Source organism: Oncorhynchus masou, chromosome 14, assembly GCF_036934945.1.
Source record: "Oncorhynchus masou masou isolate Uvic2021 chromosome 14, UVic_Omas_1.1, whole genome shotgun sequence".
Classification (NCBI taxonomy): domain Eukaryota; kingdom Metazoa; phylum Chordata; class Actinopteri; order Salmoniformes; family Salmonidae; genus Oncorhynchus; species Oncorhynchus masou.
In genome coordinates, this window is record NC_088225.1 from 8794106 (window position 1) to 8816756 (window position 22651).

The 22651-nt window shown below is 43.1% G+C and overlaps 2 protein-coding genes across 3 annotated transcripts in view; both read left to right on the forward strand.

Annotated features, from left to right (window-relative positions):
- The first annotated feature begins 924 nt into the window (after positions 1-924).
- Positions 925-8671, forward strand: gper1 (G protein-coupled estrogen receptor 1). The gene is made up of 2 exons (XM_064985655.1): positions 925-1139; positions 6425-8671. The coding sequence occupies exon 2, from the start codon at positions 6857-6859 to the stop codon at positions 7961-7963; it is 1107 nt and encodes a 368-aa protein (XP_064841727.1). The 5' UTR covers positions 925-1139; positions 6425-6856; the 3' UTR covers positions 7964-8671.
- Positions 8672-21611: 12940 nt separating this feature from the next.
- LOC135554110 (myoferlin-like) overlaps positions 21612-22651 on the forward strand; it is a 57246-nt gene continuing 56206 nt past the window's right edge. For both annotated transcript variants that reach the window (XM_064986168.1, XM_064986170.1), the window contains exon 1: positions 21612-22032. In XM_064986168.1, the coding sequence (XP_064842240.1) occupies positions 21945-22032 (88 nt within the window). In that variant the 5' untranslated portion in view covers positions 21612-21944. The remainder of the gene's footprint in view (positions 22033-22651) is intronic.

The window sequence follows — 22651 nt, forward strand, 5'->3', positions numbered from 1 at the left end:
ATGTAATTATGAGGAGAATGGGGCAAACTCACAACTCACTTTGCTTGTAATACATAGCAGGGTCAACTATTACCTGTAAAATATAAGGAAGCCATGCTTGGCTGTCCTTATTTGGCCTCTTGAAAAAATATCTGTTTATAGTCATGGGCGTTCATGAATAATTATCTTCTAATCTACTAGTATTCAATACAAAAACAGTTAGTGACTAAAACGTTTTGTGATTGAGAGCTCTACATACCCTTTTGGGACTAACAAATCTATTTACAGTGTACTGCCCGGTAAGCTTTCTTATCATCTGTTTTTCCCTTGGAAGCAGGCTGGTTAAAGTGGCATCAATGGTATTCACTGGAGTTCCACAGTAAAGCCACTCATGCCAGATTACCTCCAGTTGGACCCAGTTAGGCTGTCCTATGCCAAATGGTTTTCAGTGCTTTTCAAAACTAGTGAAATATGTTCACTATGCAATGGAAACAGATCTGCTGCAAACAGGATGTCAATGCAAACTCCTTTGAGAGGCATAACTAAGAAGAATGAGGTATATGTCTATAAAGTACTGTATATACAGTATAGTGATGACCTTATACAAACAATATACTGTATTCTCTGACGGGATGTGTACAGCGCTTTTTTCCTTGCTCAGACTAGATGGACTCTACAGATGAGGCTGTTTTCTCAGGCTACAGTCTATGGGCTATGTACATAGAGACGTGGGCCAAGATACATCCGGAGCCTTTAGAAGATCCCATAGCATCCACACACCTCTCTGGGTTAATAATTAGGTGACGGAACCTGAATGCTTTGAGCAATTCAGGGTGGGTTCAGGGAGAGAGGTCTGAGGGAGGAGGGGAGAGGAGGAGGAGGGGGTAGATGAGTGAGGGAATAAGCATGGTCACAAACAAAGCGAGTTTCATGAGGGAGGAGGTCTAGTGATCAGCTCCCGCGTTTGCTTGAGCGCTCTGTCCTCCTCTTCTTCTGGCTCCTCTTTCTCTTTCCCTCTCTCCCTGGGTTGGGGTGAACAGCAGGTGGCGCAGGCAGTGAGTGCAGCCTCAGCTGGACTTGGGGATTAGAAATCGGTGACACTCCGCTGACATCTGTACTGCAGCTTCACACTGGATGGACAACAAGCCCACCACGGAAAAGTAAGTGTTTTTTTCTGTTCTCCATCCCTGTGTGATATTGTAGCTGTTTTATGACTATTACGGAGTTGAAGACAAATGACTATTGCGGAGTTGAAGACAATAGTCTTAGATATTAGGAGAAGGTGCAAACTTGAATTGGATTGGAGGTTTCAATAGATCAGGACCAGAGATTAATGGGGTTTTGCCTCTGCTCATTGTCAGGTTTAATTTCACTTCAGTGGTGTTACAAATTAGACAGTTCAAGTTATTATTTTCAGATTTAAGATTGTGTAAAAAATGAGGACAATAAAGACTCCATTCTACTGAAGAAAAGGAACATGTGTAGCCTGGTGTGGATAAAATGTCTGTTGCTTTTGGGGTTGATGGACCATTTGTACCTTCATGCCCAGTGAACAGAAAGTGATTTGTGATGTATAATTCATTTTATCCGCTCTTCATTTTTCCATACTAACCTACATGTCTGAACTGGTAGATTGACATCCTGTTTCCCTCGAGAGACAGGGAGCTGTCAAGTCTCATGTCTCACGAGCACCATGCATCTCTTCTTCTGTCCGCAACAAAATAACCCCTCCTTAGTTTCTAGAGATCGATGCCCAGCTTGATGTCAATAGGGCCATTGGGGGAGCTTTTTGACTGGTGCTTAAGCTTTTTAGCTGGCTTATAAATGGCGTGTTATGACAAAAGCTGTATAATAACGCAAAATGGGGTCACCAGCCTTGCTTATAGACAGTGCAGATGGAGGATAAACTAATTACATATCAAACCAATTAATACAGATAGAATGGCTCACATCATTCTGCCTCATGCTATAAAAGTATTCCTGGTAACAGGAGTTTTCATGTATGACTGTACTAAATGACATAAAGGGTCAAATAAAATGTACCAGTATGTTTATCTTGGAATTATACAACTGCCTTTATAAGGGAATTATATTAATCTTAGCTTTCCTAATATGGGTCCTGTTGATTCCTGATCTTGGTCCATATCAAAATAAAGTACCCATGTGTAATCTAAGTGGGCTGGCAGGTCTTTCTACACTTATCTGCCTTCTAGGACTGCCAGTGTCATTTCTTTGGCAATATGTTCCAAAACCATCACAGCAGTTTGAGGCTGCATTGTGGAAACGTTAGAGGATGTATTGCTCCAAGTGTCAAATCCTTCATTCTGTTTGAAGTCAAAGCAGACAGTCAAAGTTTGTTTGCCAAAGGATAATGGTAATATACGGCATGGTTGGGTTAGTAAGGCTTCCTGGATGTTTCTCAGTTGGCTCAGAGGCCATTCTCCCTGTGAGATGAGATCCCTATGTCTCATTTATACCGTTTCATTTGTTTTCTTCCTGTGCATACATGCTCCACGGCTGAGATATGGCTGTGAAAGCTGGCACTCAGGGGAGAGGAGGCAGCATTAATATTGCAGAGGTTTTCCTCTGGGTGTAAATGAAAAGACTGAGGGTCTGAGTGTGAACGCATGCTAAAGGTCAAGGTTCCCTCTGCACTGACGGAAAACAGGCAACGGGAAGTGTCATGATATTATTTACACTGTGAAGGGGTTGCTGTGAATTTAACAGTAAATTACAGGCAGCAAAGAAGCATGTAAGTTACTGTATTTCATATTGCACACACCACATACCGGTAAATTGGTACAGCACTCTATACTCTAGGGGCGGCAGGGTAGCCTAGTGGTTAGAGCGTTGGACTACTAACCGAAAGGTTGCAAGTTTAAACCCCCAAGCTGACAAGGTACAAATCTGTCGTTCTGCCCCTGAGCAGGCAGTTAACGCACTGTTCCTAGGCCGTCATTGAAAATAAGAATTTGTTCTTAACTGACTTGCCTAGTAAAATAAAGGTAAAAAATATATACATATTAATGGGTGGAACAAACATAGCCTCTTAGAAGGCACGCCTCAAAATATTTTAATGAGCCAGAAACAACAATACCATGCACCTAGTAGTGGTTCAAATGTTTTTGGCCCACCCAAAAATACGGTACATGGATGGAAGTCAGTACCATTCGAAATACAGCAATTCTTTCCCCTCCTACATCATTTTCTCACAATGCACCATAATTTACAATATGCTGCAGTAAAAGGTTTCATTGTATTTTCCTGTTGATAATATCTCCAAATGACCATATAACTTAGTTTTCCTTTACAGTGTAGCTTAGACTACTATTTAGCTAAGACCAATGTGGAGAAATTAAAAATGGGATAATGTGCAAAACAGCTACGGTTTTAGATTAACATTGTATTTTTGTAAATAACAGCTGGTGCACAATATCGAAGGAAGTCTCAAGGTTTTGCTTGCCGGAGGTAGAGTATCTCATGATAAGTTGTAGACCACGCTATCTACCTAGAAAGTTTTCATCTGTATTTTTCGTAGCTGTCTACATACCACCACAGACTGAGGCTGGCATTAAGACCGCACTCAATGAGCTGTATTCTGCCATAAGCAAACAGGAAAACACTCATCCAGAGGCGGCTCTCCTAGTGGCCGGGGACTTTAATGCAGGGAAACTTAAATAGGTCTTACCAAATTTCTATCAGCATGTTAAAAGTGCAACCAGAGGGAAAAAAATACTCTGGACCATCTTTACTCCACACACAGAGACACATACAAAGCTCTCCCTCGCCTTACATTTGGCGAATCTGACCATAACTCTATCCTCCTGATTCCTGCTTACGCAAAAATTAAAGCAGGAAGCACCAGTGACTCGATCAATAAAAAGTGATGAAGCAGATGCCAAAGTACAGGACTGTTTTGCTAGCACAGACGGGAGTATGTTCCGGGATTCCTCCAATAGCATTGAGGAGTACACCACATCAATCATTGGCTTCATCAATAAGTGCATTGATGATGTTGAAGCCCACAGTGACTGTATGTACATACCCCAACCAGAAGCCATGGATTACAGGCAACATTCTGCAATCCACTGAGCTAAAGGCTAGATCCGCAACGCTGATCCTCAACACAGGGGCCCCTCAGGGGTGCATGCTCAGTCCCCTCCAGGACTCCCTGTTCACTCATGACTGCATGGCCAGGCACGACTCCAACACCCTCATTAAGTTTACCGATGACACAACAGCGGTAGGCCTGATCACCGACAACGATGAGACAACCTATAGGGAGGAGGTCAGAGACCTGGCCGTGTGGTGCCAGGACAACAACCTCTATCTCAATGTGATCAAGACAAAGGAGATGATTGTGGACTACAGGAAAAAGAGGACCGAGCACGCCCCATTTCTAATCGACAAGGCTGTAGTGGAGCAGGTTGAGAGCTTCAAGTTCCTTGGTGTCCACATCACCAACAAACTAACATGGTCTAAGCACACCAAGATAGTTGTGAAGTGGGCACGACAAAACCTATTCCCCCTCAGGAGACTGAAAAGATTTGGCATGGGTCCTCAGATCCTCAAAAGGTTCTACAGCTGCACCATCGAGAGCATCCTGACTGGTTGCATCACTGCCTGGTATGGCAACTACTCGTCCTCCGACTGCGAGGCACTACAGAGGGTAGGGCGAACGGCCCAGTACATCACTGGGGCAAAGCTTCCTGCCATCCAGGACCTCCATAACAGGCGGTGTCAGAGGAATGCCCTAAATATTGTCAAAAACTCCAGCTACCCTAGTCATAAACTGTTCTCTCTGCTACCGCACGGCAGGTGGTACCGGAGTCTAGGTTCAAGACGCTTCTAAACAGCTTCTACCCCCAAGCAATAAGACTCTTGGCCATTTAATTAAATGGCTACCCAGACTATTGCATTGCCCCTCCCCCTCTTTTACACCGCTGCTACTCTCTGTTGTTATTATCTATGCATAGTCACTTTATTAACTCTACCTTCATGTACATATTATCTCAATTACCTCGACTAACCGGTGCACCCGCACATTGACTCTGTACCTGTACCCCCTGTATATAGTCTCACTATTGTTATTTTACTGCTGCTCTTTAATTACTTGTTCCTTTTATTTCTTATTCTTACTTGATAATGTTTCTTTAAAAACATTTTTTTTTAACTGCATTGTTGGTTAGGGGCTCGTAAATAAGCATTTCACTGTAAGGTTGTATTTGGCGCATGTGACTAATAAAATTTGATTTGGTTTTGATTTTGATTTGAGATTGATCTAAAGGCTTTGTGACTCTAAATAAATTACTGTACATGATCTGTTATCAATAATACAATTAAGCAAATGTAAAGTGAAGAAATAGCAGCCACTGGAACGAGCTGCACCAAACACTCAAACTGGACAGTTTTACAGTTTTACAGTCTCTTATTCAAAGACTCAATCATGGACACTCTTACAGTTGTGGCTGCTTTGTGTGATGTATTGTTGTCTCTACCTTCTTGCCTTTTGTGCTGTTGTTTGTGCCCAATAATGTTTGCACCCTGTTTTGTGTTGCTACTGTACCATGTTGTGCTCCTGCCATGTTTTGTTGCTACCATGTTGTGTTGCTACCATGCATGTGTTGCTGCCATGCTATGTTGTTGTCTTAGGTCTCTCTTCATGTAGTGTTGTCTCTCTTGTCGTGATGTGTGTTTTGTCCTATATTTTTATGACATTTCTTTTTATGTTTAATCCCAGCCCTCGTCCCCGCAGGAGGCCTTTTGCCTTCTGGTAGGCCGTCATTGTAAATAATAATTTGTTCTTAACTGACTTAAATAAAAGGTTAAGTGAATAAAACATTGATTGAACATTGATTTATGAAATGTCTTTACTGCGTCACTGTTTAGGAATATAAACATATTATCTCACTGATTAATGATATTTGCTTATCATGAATATAACAAGGGCTGTCTCTTACGTGATAGAAAGCATGTGCCCCGCTCTAGCCAAAACATCAGATTTAGAATGGCTTTGTTCAATGTTAATTAGCTCGAAATCTATTTTCCCACCATCCCACCAATTAATAAAAATTAAGTCTGGAGCAGGCTGATGGACTGAGCTAGGATTGGCTGAAGATTTCAAAGCAGCAGGTTTTCAATGAATCTGTTTAAGCCTGAAAATGTGCATTTTAATGTCCTTTGGTAACCACCTACGAACTTCGTCTCATCTCCGAAGTAGTAAGAGACAAACTGTTGAGTTCAACCATCATATATGATTGATTGCTGTGTATACAGTTCGATACCAGTAAATCATTTTTACCTGAGATGAAACCTCTGGTCCTTTGGAGTTTGATATGTGCTCAGTCACTAGACAGACAACCAGACATATGTCATTTGACCAAAGGATGCTGAGCACCTAATCCTTCTTTCATGTAATGACTTTCTTCTTCTGTCTTCTCCACAGCTCAGGTGTCACAGCAATAGCGTCACAGGCTGAGGTTGGGTGAATAAACATGCACATGGACTGGATGAGACAAGCCAGCACTGGAATCAGAACGTGTGAGAAACAAACGGCTCAGAAAAAGAGAAAGAAGCAAAGTCCCTAAGTACATGTTGGTCCTCAGGTGGGACCACACGGATCATGTAAGCCCTAGCAGCCTCTGCCGATAAGAAGGGGTGATACCAAAACATGGAGGTGCTGCTCTGTGTCTGTACCCTCTGTCATCTATTGCTAGGCAAACCTTGATATCAACATGGGGTCAGACAACCCTTAAGACTATGTATATATTTATAAGAACTGACTTCTGTCAGCATGCAAATGGAGCATAGATGAGAGAACCTTTTGAGACAGAGAATCGGGCACTGACACGATTGAAGTATGTAGGCTACATGACCTATGATTCAGGACCTTCGAAGCAAAGACACAGGCAGTATGGAAGTGCAGACCACCTCTCTGGTTCAGGTATATGTCAACGGTACGGAGCAACTAAACACCTCATACGACTACAACGTCACGGACGCGTCTGAGAACCCAGACACCTATCAGTTCTACACCATCGGCCTCTTCCTCTCCTGCCTCTACACCATCCTCCTCTTTCCCATCGGCTTCATTGGGAATATACTCATCCTGGTGGTCAACCTCAATCACAGGGAGAAGATGACCATCCCGGACCTCTACTTTGTCAACCTGGCGGTCGCAGACCTCATCCTGGTGGCAGACTCCCTCATCGAGGTCTTCAACCTCAATGAGAAGTACTATGAGTACGCTGTTCTGTGTACCTTCATGTCCTTATTCCTGCAGGTCAACATGTACAGCAGCATCTTTTTCCTGACATGGATGAGCTTTGACCGCTACGTAGCTCTGGCCAGCTCCATGAGCAGCAGTCCTTTGAGGACCATGCAGCATGCCAAGCTCAGCTGCAGCCTCATCTGGATGGCCTCCATCCTGGCTACGCTGCTCCCCTTCACCATCGTCCAGACCCAGCACCGCGGCGAGGTGCACTTCTGCTTCGCCAATGTCTTTGAGATCCAGTGGTTAGAGGTGACCATCGGCTTCCTGGTGCCCTTCTCCGTCATCGGCCTGTGCTACTCGCTGATCGTGCGTATCTTGATGCGGGCGCAGAAGCACCGGGGCCTGTGGCCTCGCAGACAGAAGGCCCTGAGGATGATCGGTGTGGTGGTGCTGGTGTTCTTCATCTGCTGGCTGCCTGAGAACATCTTCATCAGCATCCAGCTGCTGCATGGCACGGACGACCCGGCCCAGCGCAGCACCTTCAGCGGCCACCTGTGGCACGACTACCCGCTGACGGGCCACATCGTCAACCTGGCTGCCTTCTCCAACAGCTGCCTCAACCCCATCATCTACAGCTTCCTGGGGGAGACCTTCAGGGACAAGCTAAGACTCTTCATCAAGCAGAAGGCCAGTTGGTCCGTGCTCTACCGCTTCTGCCACCACACCCTAGATTTACACATACCTGTGAGGAGTGAGGTGTCGGAGGTGTAACGCTGCAGGATCAGCAACATGTTTGAATGGAAGGTTAGGATGTAACAGAAGTCCAGGGGGAGGAAGAGCTATGTGCTGCTGTGTCTACCCAGCAGGATCCTGGGAAATGTCTTCATGACACCCTCAAAGGCTTCCAGAATTCAGCTTCTTATAGGTGGTAGAGATACCATGGAGGGAAAGCTAGAAACTGACCATGAGGCTGCCATTTTGTCCCCTGTAAGTGCGGGTGGAGAATGCACTGTGTATCTACATGTATCTACACTGTGTATCTAATAATGAGATCTGGGTATTAAATACACATTTGGGAAATGGAGAAGGCAAATTGATGAAAATACCAGGTTTGGTGTTCTTTCAATGTCTTCTCTTCGCTCATGAAACCGCAACAATCTACTCAGAGAAATGGCGGTGAGGGAACAAATTAAAACAGACACATCAAAGGGACCAGTGACTTGCTTCTCCTTGACCCCAGTGTGGTTATTGTAACACTGTATACTGCTCAGAACTGTTTGGGTAACCCATAAGACCGCTAGACAAACCTGTTGTCGGCTCGTTTTTTTATGTACTGACAATGCCACTGTATTGTAAGTAGATGTCCTTTTCTTTGTTTGCCTCTGCAAGCAATTGTCCACTAACACCACTTTTATTTAAATAAATACAAATAAATGTTTGTCTATTTAGGAAGCTGTTGAGAAGCTCTTTGCTGACTTAGTACCGACAACCTTAAGTGTATTACAAAAAGTGGAAGTAAAAGACAGGATATGCCTTCCACAAATCTAAACAAATCATTTTGTCTACATATGAAAACAAATTGTAGGTGGTGACTTGTTGCATACGCCCGCCCAGACGTCAGAAAAAAAGCTTCTTTACCTTTGATTTTCTCCTATTTTTAAAGAATGAATTTGAAATGTTTTAAACAAAAAACATTATTCAAATCAAGGTAGATCGCAAAGGAAACATGAATGCTCATTTTCCTCAAGCATGCACAAACAGTTGTGTGCCAGTGCCCTCAGTATTTGGAGAACGCTAAATATATCTAGTCAAGACCGATACACATTCTAAAGACAGATGTTATCCACAGTATTATGACCCTAGTTGTCAACTCCTGTTTGCCTGAGGCAAAAACAAGGAGGCAGGTGTTGTTCGGAGCGGAGGAGATGGGATTATATGTAAACACATTACTCAGCGAAGACGATGGAGGCGCTGCTATCATCTCTTGTGTTTACTCTCAGTCTCCAACAGTTTCAGTCATTCTAAAACTACAGTGAGCAGGGACAGATTTACTTACCAAATGCTTGTTTATTTACCAAATACTATTTTGGGTAAGGGCTGAGGGTAAGGGTAAACATCCTTTTAAACATCCTTTTCTGTCTTGCTAATCTCTCTGTGAAATAAGGCTGAATAAAGACCAGATCTTTTAGTTCTTGTTACAGTTGAGAGTATGTACAGTAGGCTACTGTAAGGAGTCACACCTGCTCCTGTTTTGCTAGAAAAATCTCCTCAATTACAGGAAACAGGCAAAAGGACTGCTCCCCTCAACTATTGTTCTCATTCATTATAAACACAACAATTCTGCGGAAATACACTAATCTCTGTAAATGTATGCCATGACCCTGTTAACCCTTGTTGAACACTAAGTCATTCCTGTGTATGATATCATTACTGTGCATTAAGGTGCATTCTGAGAAAAGTATCCCTTTCCCATGAATGAAAAAGGAACCGATAGAAACACAAACAAATACAATGGAATCCAGTAATTGCGGTTCCCAGCAGTTAGGTTTTTTGTGCTATTTGTTTGTGTTTGTGAATTGATCCTAGGTTACTCAAACTGTAATTCATTCTATCTCTAATTTGAATCTGGGGAAATGATGGATTAGTGCATGTGTCAGATATCGTTTGACTAATAGGGCCTACTTACTGAAACCACAACAGACGAGGCATGGTATTTTGTTTTATAGGCATCATAAAATATCTTGTCAAATCTGCCAACAAGCCCTTTTATGTTCGCCTGAATTCCCACGCGTGAACCACCCAAAACAAGCAAACTCATTTCAATCAAGATATCAACAGTAGCAATAGTCTGGGTGTTACTTCCGTGGCATTTCCTTTCCACCAACATGTCCACATCAATAACCTCGAGATTTGAGACACCGACGTTTGGAACCGGTTCAGCTCATCATTGGAATATGTGTTCACTAGTGGAGGAGTGTGAGGGTTTTGTAGAGAAATAACTTTGATTCGTAGTTTAGCACGAACAAAACACACGCACAGTGTGTAACTGCCATTGCTAGTCATAGGCAATTTGAGGCTATGTACTTCAGGATTATGCAACAGGAGGGCCACTCAAACAGGATGGCAGTGGCACATTTGGGTGCCACCACTTTGTAACATTTATGGCCTAACCCATGTGCGTTGGTGAAGAATACAATAGCACATTGATTTTCTTTTAGAGTGCCTGGCTAAAAAAAGAAACAGGGCATCAAAAGCTGGGTTCCTAGTTGGAAGGAGACAGACTATCATGATCAACTTGTTTCTTACCTTGTAATAAATACCAACAATACACACTATCAAATGAGCAATAAGGAGTAGTAATTAACAAACAATTCCTAATAATTACAAGGCAACTAAATACTGGCTACTAAGCAACACAGGAGGAGTGGAAAAGACCATTGGACAGTGCTATAAGCTTGTTAATTGAGGCTCCAAATCATCTGACATAAATCCAGTTTACAGCCTCTGTGTATATCCTTGTCAGCCAGAGCAAGTGCAATAAACAGTTAATGCATCAGGTTGAATCTGACATGGCTAAAAGTGATCTGTCTTTTTATTACTATCTCACATTACTGTGAATTGCACCCTCTATTCTAAACAACATTTTGGGATTAATATTCTCAGAACCATAAACAAAAAACTCGGTGTCATTCCAGAGAGCAAATAGGTTCCCATTAAGAAATGGTTTCAAGGATGATACAGGGCAGGCCTGCATCTAGCATGTACTGTAGTTGGATCCTGTGGTTTAATTATTGTTTTTGTGGGTGTTGCTGAGACAACCTCCCTCTGGGTCTGTTACAGTAATGCCAGTGAGAGTTCAGTAAGTTACATTGTGTGTGAATGGGAAAGTGTGCTGCTGGGCTGGGTGGTTGATAGGCCTCCATGGCCAGCCTGTGGCTGTGGTAAGGCTGGGCTGGATGGATGTTAGGCCTCCATGGCCAGCCTGTGGCTGTGGGAAGGCTGGGCTGGGTGGTTGTTAGGCCTCCATGGCCAGCCTGTGGCTGTGGTAAGGCTGGGCTGGGTGGTTGTTAGGCCTCCATGGCCAGCCTGTGGCTGTGGTAAGGCTGGGCTGGGTGGTTGTTAGGCCTCCATGGCCAGCCTGTGGCTGTGGTAAGGCTGGGCTGGGTGGTTGTTAGGCCTCCATGGCCAGCCTGTGGCTGTGGTAAGGCTGGGCTGGGTGGTTGTTAGGCCTCCATGGCCAGCCTGTGGCTGTGGTAAGGCTGGGCTGGATGGATGTTAGGCCTCCATGGCCAGCCTGTGGCTGTGGTAAGGCTGGGCTGGGTGGTTGTTAGGCCATGGCCAGCCTGTGGCTGTGGTAAGGCTGGGCTGGGTGGTTGTTAGGCCTCCATGGCCAGCCTGTGGCTGTGGTAAGGCTGGGCTGGTTGGTTGTTAGGCCTCCATGGCCAGCCTGTGGCTGTGGTAAGGCTGGGCTGGTTGGTTGTTAGGCCTCCATGGCCAGCCTGTGGCTGTGGTAAGGCTGGGCTGGGTGGTTGTTAGGCCTCCATGGCCAGCCTGTGGCTGTGGTAATGCTGGGCTGGTTGGTTGTTAGGCCTCCATGGCCAGCCTGTGGTAAGGCTGGGCTGGATGGATGTTAGGCCTCCATGGCCAGCCTGTGGCTGTGGTAAGGCTGGGCTGGGTGGTTGTTAGGCCATGGCCAGCCTGTGGCTGTGGTAAGGCTGGGCTGGGTGGTTGTTAGGCCTCCATGGCCAGCCTGTGGCTGTGGTAAGGCTGGGCTGGTTGGTTGTTAGGCCTCCATGGCCAGCCTGTGGCTGTGGTAAGGCTGGGCTGGGTGGTTGTTAGGCCTCCATGGCCAGCCTGTGGCTGTGGTAAGGCTGGGCTGGGTGGTTGTTAGGCCTCCATGGCCAGCCTGTGGCTGTGGTAAGGCTGGGCTGGTTGGTTGTTAGGCCTCCATGGCCAACCTGTGGCTGTGGTAAGGCTGGGCTGGTTGGTTGTTAGGCCTCCATGGCCAGCCTGTGGCTGTGGTAAGGCTGGGCTGGTTGGTTGTTAGGCCTCCATGGCCAACCTGTGGCTGTGGTAAGGCTGGGCTGTATTTATGGACGGAGCTGTGCAGCGGGAGATGGCGGCTTGGCGTAGTCTGGGAAAAGCATGAGCCCAAACCACAAACTGTTTTTCCAGCTGTGATAATCCAGGCAGCCTGGGAAATCAGCTCAGAGCATTGTTTGAATAATTGTTTGTAGGGGGTCTTTCGTGAAAATGTCAAACTTGTTGTGGTACATGATACAAAGATCTGTCCTTTTCACACAAAACACGTCATATCCTTTCAGAGTGTACCTCATCTCTTTTAGGTGAAATAGTATGTTAAATTGCTTGTGCATGAGAACATACAGCAGATACTCTCTGTGTACACTTGTGAACCACATATAGCAAGCAGAATGTTCAAAAATACTAGAACGGGGCTGGGTATGGGTTGGGTATACAATGTTTGGATGAGATTTAGAAATAAAATAAAGATCCTTGTGAGAACGGCCTGAGGATGCGACTATCAAGGAAGGGGACTGAAGGGACGAAGACAGGAAGATGGGTGAGTGATAACGCAAGGATGACTGACAAGTTCATTAATATACAGAAGCGGCGGCCAGACGAACGGAACCAAAAGCACCCCAGGTCACCAGCCCCCTGGGGTGAGGCAGAGCAGGACCCGTCCGGCACACGTGTGGTGTACACACACACACACACACACTCACACACACACACACACACACAGACACACACTCACACTCACACAGACACACACACACTCACACACACAGACACACACACACACACAGACACACACTCACACTCACACAGACACACACACACACACAGGGAAATATAGACTGTGAGAAGAGTTTGACAGGGGACTGTGTGCGCAGCTGTCTGTTGATTCGGGATCAGAGTTGGATGTGACTGACGTCATAGAAAGCAGAAATGGTGTGACTTTTTCCTTTGATTTTATCCACAGCATTTTTTCTCCTTGGATGAGGTTTGCTTAGACCCTTGAGCATGCTTGGGCAGTATAACTTGACTTTTAAAGATGACCAGAGTAATACACCCTGACATTCTACAGCAAAATTGAAGAAAGGGGAAACACATGCTCCACAGCCAGTGTTAGGAAACTACTCCGAAAATACAGTTTACCAAGCTACCAATTACTTCACACTGTACGACGTGAAGCTACACTAAAGCAACCTTAAGAAAAATATATTTGACTTAACTGAAGTAACTTTGAAAACTTGAATTACAAATTGAACTACATGGAGCTCACAACTCCCCAACACTGACCAGTCAGTCCAAGGAGTGAGAGACGGCTGCTGCCATGTCAAAGTAATTAAGACTGGATAGGGCTCATGCATAATTGTATGGCAATGCACGCTGTGGCACTAGGTAGATGAATAACGGATCTGACTCATAATTGCATTTGTAAATTTAAATTATTCACAGAAAACCGAGAGGTGAAAAAGAAAGATTGCGTTCTGGGTAATAGGAGGGGCGAAGTATGATTTTTGCACGTATGCTGAGATACACAAGTGTGCATTGAAGCAAATGATTGGCTGATTTGGAGACAAGTTAAATTTAGACAGCAAGCATACATAAAATGAAGAGGGCACGTGGTGACGAAGTTGTTGTGCCCGATCTGAAGCTGAGCGAAAGCTTAATGTGTTTTCATCCCTCCTCCCCCTTGCCTAGCAGCACCCCTGCTCTAGTTATTGATTTGACCTGCTACAACAACTGCACACACACCAATACGTGCACACACACACGCACACACACACACACACACACACACACACACACACACACACAGACACACACACACACACACACACACACACACACACAGGGGATATAGTAAACATGGTTATGGCTATGTCCGAGGTAGATCAGAAGAGTATGTAATGTATGCAGCCACGGATAAGTGAGAAGTGTTGAGCAGAGTGAATATGGGCTTCATCTCCATCTTCAGTTCTCTTTGTCTTTATCATGCAACTTGATGAACCCCTGGATATAGCACATCATATAAGACAACTCTGCCCTCTAGTGGCATACTAACCAAGCACTATAGTCTCTCTCTCTTTCTCTCTCACTCAAACATGCATGGCATGCACACACACACACACACACACACACACACACTACAATCGATAGAACATCCTGTGTCACTTTACTTGGACTAAGAAAATACACTTTATGATAGTGTCAAGAAGCATTATGACATCATAATTATATAATCAAGCAGTGGTGAAAAAAGTACTTAATTGTGTTACTTGATAAATTAAAGATGCCTTAATAAAAAATTACTCAAGTAAAAGTCCCCCAGTAAAATACTACTTGAGTAAAAGTAAAACAAATAGTATAGTGGTGGAAAAAGTACAACATTGTAATACTTGAGTAAAAGTACTAAGTAAAAGTAAATGCTATACTTCACAATCCTCATATTAAGCAAAGCAGACGGCACAATTTTCTATTATTTTTCCCCCAGACAGACATGGGCACATTCCAACACTCAGACAAAATGTACAATCGCCGTATTTGTGTTTAATGAGTCCGCCAGATCAAATCAAATCCAATTTGATTTGTCACATACACATGGTGAGCAGATGTTAATGCGAGTGTAGCGAAATGCTTGTACTTCTAGGTCCGACAATGCAGTAATATCCAATGAGTAATCTAACCTAACAATTTCACAACAACTACCTCATACACACAAGTGTAAAGGAATGAATAAGAATATGTACATAAAAAAATATATGAATGAATGATGGTATAGAACGGCATAGGCAAGATGCAGTGGATGGTATAGAGTACAGTATATACATATGAGATGAGTAATGTAGGGTATGTAAACATTATATAAAGTGGCTAGTGATACATTACATCAAGATGGCAAGATGCAGTAGATGGTATAGTGTACAGTATATACATATGAGATGAGTAATGTAGGGTATGTAAACATTATATAAAGTGGCTAGTGATACATTACATCAAGATGGCAAGATGCAGTAGATGGTATAGAGTACAGTATATACATATGAGATGAGTAATGTAGAGTATGTAAACATTATATGAAGTGGTATTGTTTAAAGTGGCTAGTGATACATTATTAAAGTGGCTGGAGGTATGAGGCAGAAGGTATGACACAGCGTTCTATTGATATGCGTGAATTCCCACTCTGTCCTGCTAAGCATTCAAAACTTAATGATTAGTTTTGGGTGTCAAGGGAAAATGTATGGAGTAAAAAGTGCATATTGTCTTTAGGAATGTAGTGGAGTAAAAGTAAAAGTTGTCAAAAATATAAATAGTACAGATACCACAAAAAAACGACTTACGTAGTACTTTTTTGCCTAAGTACTTTACATCACTGTAAGCCAGATAAGCCTATCACGGACATGCCCTTATGCCAATCATCAGTCAAAAAGAGGGTGTCTTGTCCTGCTCTTTAAATCTGCTTCTGCATTCATCCCAGTCATCCCACCGAATCCCACCATACCTTCTCCGCTGTGCAATCCGTTTTCCGAGCTGGTCACAGGTGGACCTCAGCCACACTCAAGGTATTAAATGATATCCGCCATCGATAAAAGACAGTACTGCGCAGCCGTCTTTATCAACCTCGCCAAGGCTTTCGACTCTGTCAATCACTGCATTCTTATCGGCAGACTCAACAGCCTTGGTTTCTCAAATGACTGCCTCGCCTGGTTCACCAACTACTTCTCAGATAGAGTTCAGTGTGTCAAATCGGGGGGCCTGTTGTCCGGGCCTCTGGCAGTCTCCATGGGGGTACCACAGGGTTCATTTATCGGGCCGACTCTTTTCTCTGTATATATCAACAATGTTGCTCTTGCTGCGGGTGATTCCCTGATCCACCTCTATGCAGACGACACCATTCTGTATACATCTGGCCCTTCTTTGGACACTGCGTTAACTAACCTTCAAACGAGCTTCAATGCCATACAACACTCATTCCGTGACCTCCAACTGCTCTTAAACGCTAGTAAAACTAAATGCACGTTTTTAACCGATCGCTGCCTGCACCCGCCCACCTGCCCGACTAGCATCATTACTCTGGACGGTTCTGACTTAGAATATGTGGACAACTACAAATACCTAGGTGCCTGGCTAGATTGTAAACTCTCCTTCCAGACTCATATTAAACATCTCTAATCCAAAATGAAATCTTCCTATTTCGCAACAAAGCCTCCTTCACTCACGCCGCCAAACATACCCTCGTAAAACTGACTATCCTACCGATCCTCGACTTCGGTGATGTCATTTACAAAATAGCCTCCAACACTCTACTCAGCAAACTGGATGCAGTCTATCACAGTGCCATCCGTTTTGTCACCAAAGCCCCACACCCCACCCACCACTGCGACCTGTATGCTCTCGTTGGCTGGCCCTTGCTAAATATTCGTTGCCAGACCCAGTGGCTCCAGGTCATCTAAAAGTCTTTGCTAGGTAAAGCTCCGCCTTATCTTAGCTCACTGGTCACGATAACAACACCCACCCTTAGCATGCATTCCAGCAGGTATATCTCACTGGTCATCCCCAAAGCCAACACCTCCTTTGGCCACCTTTCCTTCCAGTTCTCTGCTGCCAATGACTGGAACAAATTGCAAAAATTGCTGAAGTTGGATACTTATATCTCCCTCACTACATTTCTATCTGAGCAGCTAACCGATTGCTGCAGCTGTACACAGCCCATCTGTAAATAGCCATTCCCCAGAGTAGCCTGTTCTATAGGAGTAGAGGAGGGACTGCGTAAAGTAGAAGCTTCGGGGTCTTTAGCTGTCAGGAAGAATGGTCAAGAATGTTCCGGATTGTGCAGGACAGTCCTGCATTTTGGCCCTTTGTCCCTTTGTGCCGCAACCAAACAATCATGTCCCGCATTAAATCAAAAAAATTCTAACACCACTTATTTACAAAAAAAAATGATTTAATAAGTATTCCAGTTAGGCATTAAAATCTGTCTCTTTGGAAGCGAAGCAAGATATGTCCAAAAATAAACCCAACGCGTTTCTTTGTGCTTATGTTGGACCTAAGTTTCTCGCCTGCCTTCCCGCATTTGAGACAACGACTCCCATTGTTAGGACGCATACATGGGCATCTCGTCATTATATACTGATCCCTGTTTGCAGTCACGTTGCTCTTTAGACAATATATACATAATATAGATGTGGTACTGATGATGTTAAACACTTCTCCAATCCTTGTTAAGATCTGATATTCTGCGCAGCGCAAGGTGATACGGCCAATGGCATATCTTCAAACCAAACACTTTTATAAAATCCTTTCGGGTCTAAATTCCAGCTAAACTTGGAGGGGACAGTTAAAAAAGCATGCGTGTGACAAAAAGCTACAAAAGTAAATAAAGGAAGAGGGTGTTTTTGTGTGTGTGGGGTGTGTGTGTGTGAAGTGAGACTTCCTATCATGAATGCAATTGGCTCCAGCCAGGGTTTCTGGTGGTCCCACCTTTGGGAGAAAAAAACAGTTTTAAAGCTGTATTCAAGGATTCTCTTAAAGTTGAATAGAAACGAAAAACTTGATGACTTGGTTTGAAGTTACTGTGAGATTATCTTGGCATGGAATTTAGAGTATGGAATTTAGAGTATGGAATTTAGAGTATGCTTTTGCATTGATTTTTGGTTAGAAAATGTTACTAATAATGGTCTAATCTAGAAGAAAATTAAACGCACACCTATTTAGGCAAGGTGCTGGCAAGCGGAGTAGAAAACTTGAAAATAAAAGAGAGCCGCACACTCTCGGAGCTCAAATGCCAAAAATGTAATTACCAACGTTTCGACAGCCAAGCTGTCTTCATTAGGGTATAATCACAAACACTGCGGGATGACTCGTTTATACAGTGTCAAAAGACACAGGTGTCTGTAATCATGGCCAAGAGTGGCCTAATATCATTGGTTAATTCTCAAATATTAAAATGGCATACAAAGAACAGCATACAAACAACAAATGGATAGCATACGATCATAAATTAATTTTCGACTACACAAGCTTGCAAACAATTACAATGGCAAAGTCACAATAATGGCTTCAGATCAAAGTCTACGTTGAGACCGAAGGGAGCAAGGGTCTTTAAGGTAAAGATCCAGGCAGCCTCTCGTTTTAACAATAAATTATCAAGGTCACCCCCTCTCCTAGGGAGGGTGACATGTTCGATGCCAATATAACGCAGAGACGAAATCGAGTGGCCTGCCTCCAAGAAGTGGGCCGCAACCGGGTAAGTAAAGTTTTTACACCTAATGGTGCTACGATGCTCTGAGATACGTACTTTTAATTCGAGCTTTGTTTTACCCACATAATTTTTACCACAAGGACAATTTATGAGATAAATAACTGCCTTAGCGGAGCACGTAATAAAATTTTTGACCTTTAATTTCCATCCAGTAGGGGCGCAAATAGACGTTGTTCAGGAATATCTTGTGATGGTAAATCAGAGTGTACCAATTGGTCTCTGAGATTTCTGCCCCACGAGAATACGACCAAGGGAAGGTTCGAAAACACATTACCGAGACTATCATCAGATTTTAGAATGCGCCAATGTTTGTGAGCGATTCCCTTAATTTGTTCAGAACGCTTTATAATGGGTAGTTAGAACACAATAATGCGTCTTTTTGCGAGACTGAGCTTGAAAAAGGTCATGTCTCGTTTTGTTTTGAATTTTCTCAATGACAATATTAATATGATCAATTTTGTAGCCCCTCTCCTTGAACGTTTTTTTGCGTCTCAGCCATGTATCTGTCGAAATCTGATTGTTTTTTGCAAATCCTTTTGATTCGACAGAATTGGCTGTATGGCAAACTATTTTTCAAGGGAAGTGGGTGACAACTATCAGCCCTCAACAAACTGTTACGATCAGTAGGCTTCCTGTAAAGATCAGTGTATAGAACATCAAGAAAACTGATTTGACGTGTATCAGATTGCAGAGTAAACTCAGATGATCAGAACAGGAGTTAAGAAAAGCATGTAACGCCTGGAGCTGTTTTGCATCACCCCTCCATAGAACACAAATATCATCAATATACCGTTTCCAAATAATGATGTTAGGCAAGAAAACATTTGAGAGGATTGAAAATAGACTGTTTCTCCATGTAACCCACATACAAATTAGCATAGTTAGGAGCCATGGGGGATCCCATAGCAGTACCCTTCGTCTGAATAAAGAAATAATTTAGAAACATGAAATAGTAATGTGTGAGTACTATTTCAGCCAATGTTATAATGCATGCACTGGAAGGTAGTTCATTAGGGTCACGTTGCAGAAGAAAATGTTCCATAGCTTCAATACTGCCCTCGTGTGGAATGTGTGTATAACGACTCAACATCAAAAGTAACTAACAAGGTATTCTCAGGCAGAAGATCAAGAGATTGAATGATAGAGATCATACTGCTGGTGTCCTTTACAACAGGGCGGGTAAGGACTGACGAATCGGATTGTAAATCAAGCAACGCTTGTTTTTCATCCTTAGGTAAATTATGGAAAGATTTGGAAGCCCTGTTCATTCTTAAAGAGATGTCCAACATCTTTTTCCACGAGTCTGCAATATGTCTCGATAGAGTGATTGCGATTGGCTGGAGGTATAAAATAAGTCTTGCTTCTAAAAAGGAGTCGCAGTATGTGCAGGAGAGCAACCTACTGGTTCAATAGAAGTGTCAGAATTAGGGGAGCTAAAGTATTCCCTTAAACGGATGTTTAAAAAATTTAAATCGTTGCACTGGATTGTAGGCACAAAGATTACCCTTTTATTAAGAAAAGCGACATGGGCATGGCTCAATATCTTACTTGATAAATTAAAGACACTCAGCCCCGTGGGTTCTGGGACCGTGTGAACGGGCTCCTCTGCCTCTGATAGTCGTTTCTTCTTACCCGGTCGGGTGCGGCATCTCGTCGATGCGCGTGCCTGCGGCCACCTCCGCCCTTCAATCCGTCCAGTCTCTCGTTGAATAAAAAACTACCACTGGAAGCCGATGAGGCGCTGACTGTAGAGCGTTGATCAGACGGGGGTGGATAGAAGTAAGCGGCATCCCTCCTGCGTCTGCCATGGTGATAAGGAGCAGAACCTCCCTTGTCAGGGTTACTCCAGATGTAGACTTTATCCTCGGCCTTGTCTTAATAATGGTCTAACCATAGGATGGATTGCAATTTCTCCTTATCCATAAGGAACCAACATGTAAATATAAGGAGTGTAAAAAGTCTTGCCAAGAGGTAGCTCTCCAAGGGGTTTGGTCAACCCTGGTCCATGTTTCCTAAATACTGGGTTTTTGAATATGTTCATGTGACATTTGACATTCTACAAATTATCCCACATTTAAGAAAAATCGAATGAAAATCAATCAGGTGGTTGAGGCTGATCGTCTTACTCTACATAGGAAAGATATTTTGCAATTATGCCTACCGTTTCTGCCTAGTAGCTTGTGCACAATACTAAAATGACAAATCAGGATATTTGAGTCCGGGGCATTTCAATATTGCCTATTCTCATTATATGACTTAGACTACAGTGAGCTCCAAAAGTATTGGGACTGTGACACTTCCGTGTTGTTGTTTCGTCTCTGTACTCCAGTACACAATGACTATGAAGTCATTGCAGTCCAGACTGTCAGCTTTAATTTGAGGGTATTTTCATCAATGTCGGGTGAACCGTTTAGAAAGCACAGCACTTTTTGTACATAGTCCCACATTGATTAAATCAAGCTTGTGACTCTACGAACTTGTTGGATGTATTTGCTGTTTGTTTTGGTAGTTACAGATTATTTTATTCCCAATAGAAATGTATGGTGAATAATTGATTGTGTCATTTTGGAGCCAAATAAAGGTTAAGTAAAACATTTTTTTATTTTTATAAAAAAAATATCATACCCTCAGGACATGCTAACCTCTCACCGTTATGATATGTGTACGTCTGTAACCTTCTCACTCACCATTATTCACGATTCATTCAGGACTATCCGTCTATCTGTAAAACGTGTCACTGTCCCAATTCTTTTGGAGCTCACTCACTCTCCATAAATGCTTACAAAAGTGCAAAGCCCTCATTAAAAAAAATGGTTTCGTTTTTTTCAAATACACAAGTTGGCATATCAGATTTCAAATAGCCGAATTAAACCAGCAACATTACTTAGATGTGAAATAATAAAAGTATAGGAATAGCAGTAATATTCTTGCTGTGATAAGGTTGGTCATGGGACTTATTTTTTTTAAAGGAAAATCGCCGCGGTCACCTTAGGGTACCAAACTCAACGTTGTTCAACCCCATCACCTCTGAGTGGCGCTGCGGTGTAGGCTACATTTGAACCACGATAGACTGTAAATCACTCAACGTAGGCTATGACGAATTGTAGCCTTTTTGAGTAGCCAAGAGTCAAACGATATTTTAACAGCGTCAAGTTTGTTTATAAACTCATAACAATATCACAAGTAGTAGAAGTAGATATGGCTAGTAACAAGTAGGATGGCTAGTAACCTAACAGATTCTGACAATAGCCTACACGACGTGCTGGCAGACTTTTTAACATACATTCATAATATTTTTTTCCATTCTGACTCATACAGTGGATAGCCAAATAATTCGGGACTTCACTCCTCCTCTAAGGGAGCATTTCCTCTGTTACAATGACCGCTGGTGAAGAGACGCCTTGGTAGAGGAACATGCTGTGATTCAAAAGGGTGTTATAATAGAGACTAAACTCTGTAATAATGCTGCGCGTCGTCGTGGAATCAGCCAAAGGCATCCCCAAAAAGAAACTCGGACACCCAGATCCCATAGCAGCGGTAGTGTTCAAAGGTGAGATATTGTTTGCTGTGGCATTTAGCCTACATTTTCACTTTGGTTTCAATGCCTTGATTGTCGGCTAATTCTTGAGAAGTTCAAAACATCTGGATCAAAGACGTTCTCCAAATGTAGGCTAATATAAATCAAAGATGAAGACATGCAGAGTTGCTTTCAGGTTGTAGCCTAGTTTTTAGTTAGGCTACTTTATAGTTCTCTTTATTTTAAAGTCTCATTATCCTTTCTGCACTTTGCTGTCAATGTTGGGTTAACTGACCCATTTTCTGTATATCATTTATTCTTTGAACCAACAACTGCAAGATTCCGCAATAAGATGATATTCTGATGGATTTTGTAGTCCCCAAACATTTAACATATTCAATAAACAAAAACATGATGATCTTTGTGTTCAAAGTGGAGATACTGTGAGCATGTAAGGGCACAAAACTACTATGAATTGCATTGAAGGTACAACAATGGTACTGTGCATTGGTTCTGAGATACCGGAACCCCATTTTGCCTGCTTTAAGGCAATGAGTCACATTAAATAATGTTGCCTCTATTGTGTTACACAGAGGGAAAACATATTCCCTTATAAGGGGTTGGAATCACCCATTCTCCCCTGTCATCAACA

Bases quoted from the DNA above. Each gene is read 5' to 3' on its own strand.
- gper1 (XM_064985655.1), top strand. From the start codon at position 6,857: ATGATTCAGGACCTTCGAAGCAAAGACACAGGCAGTATGGAAGTGCAG.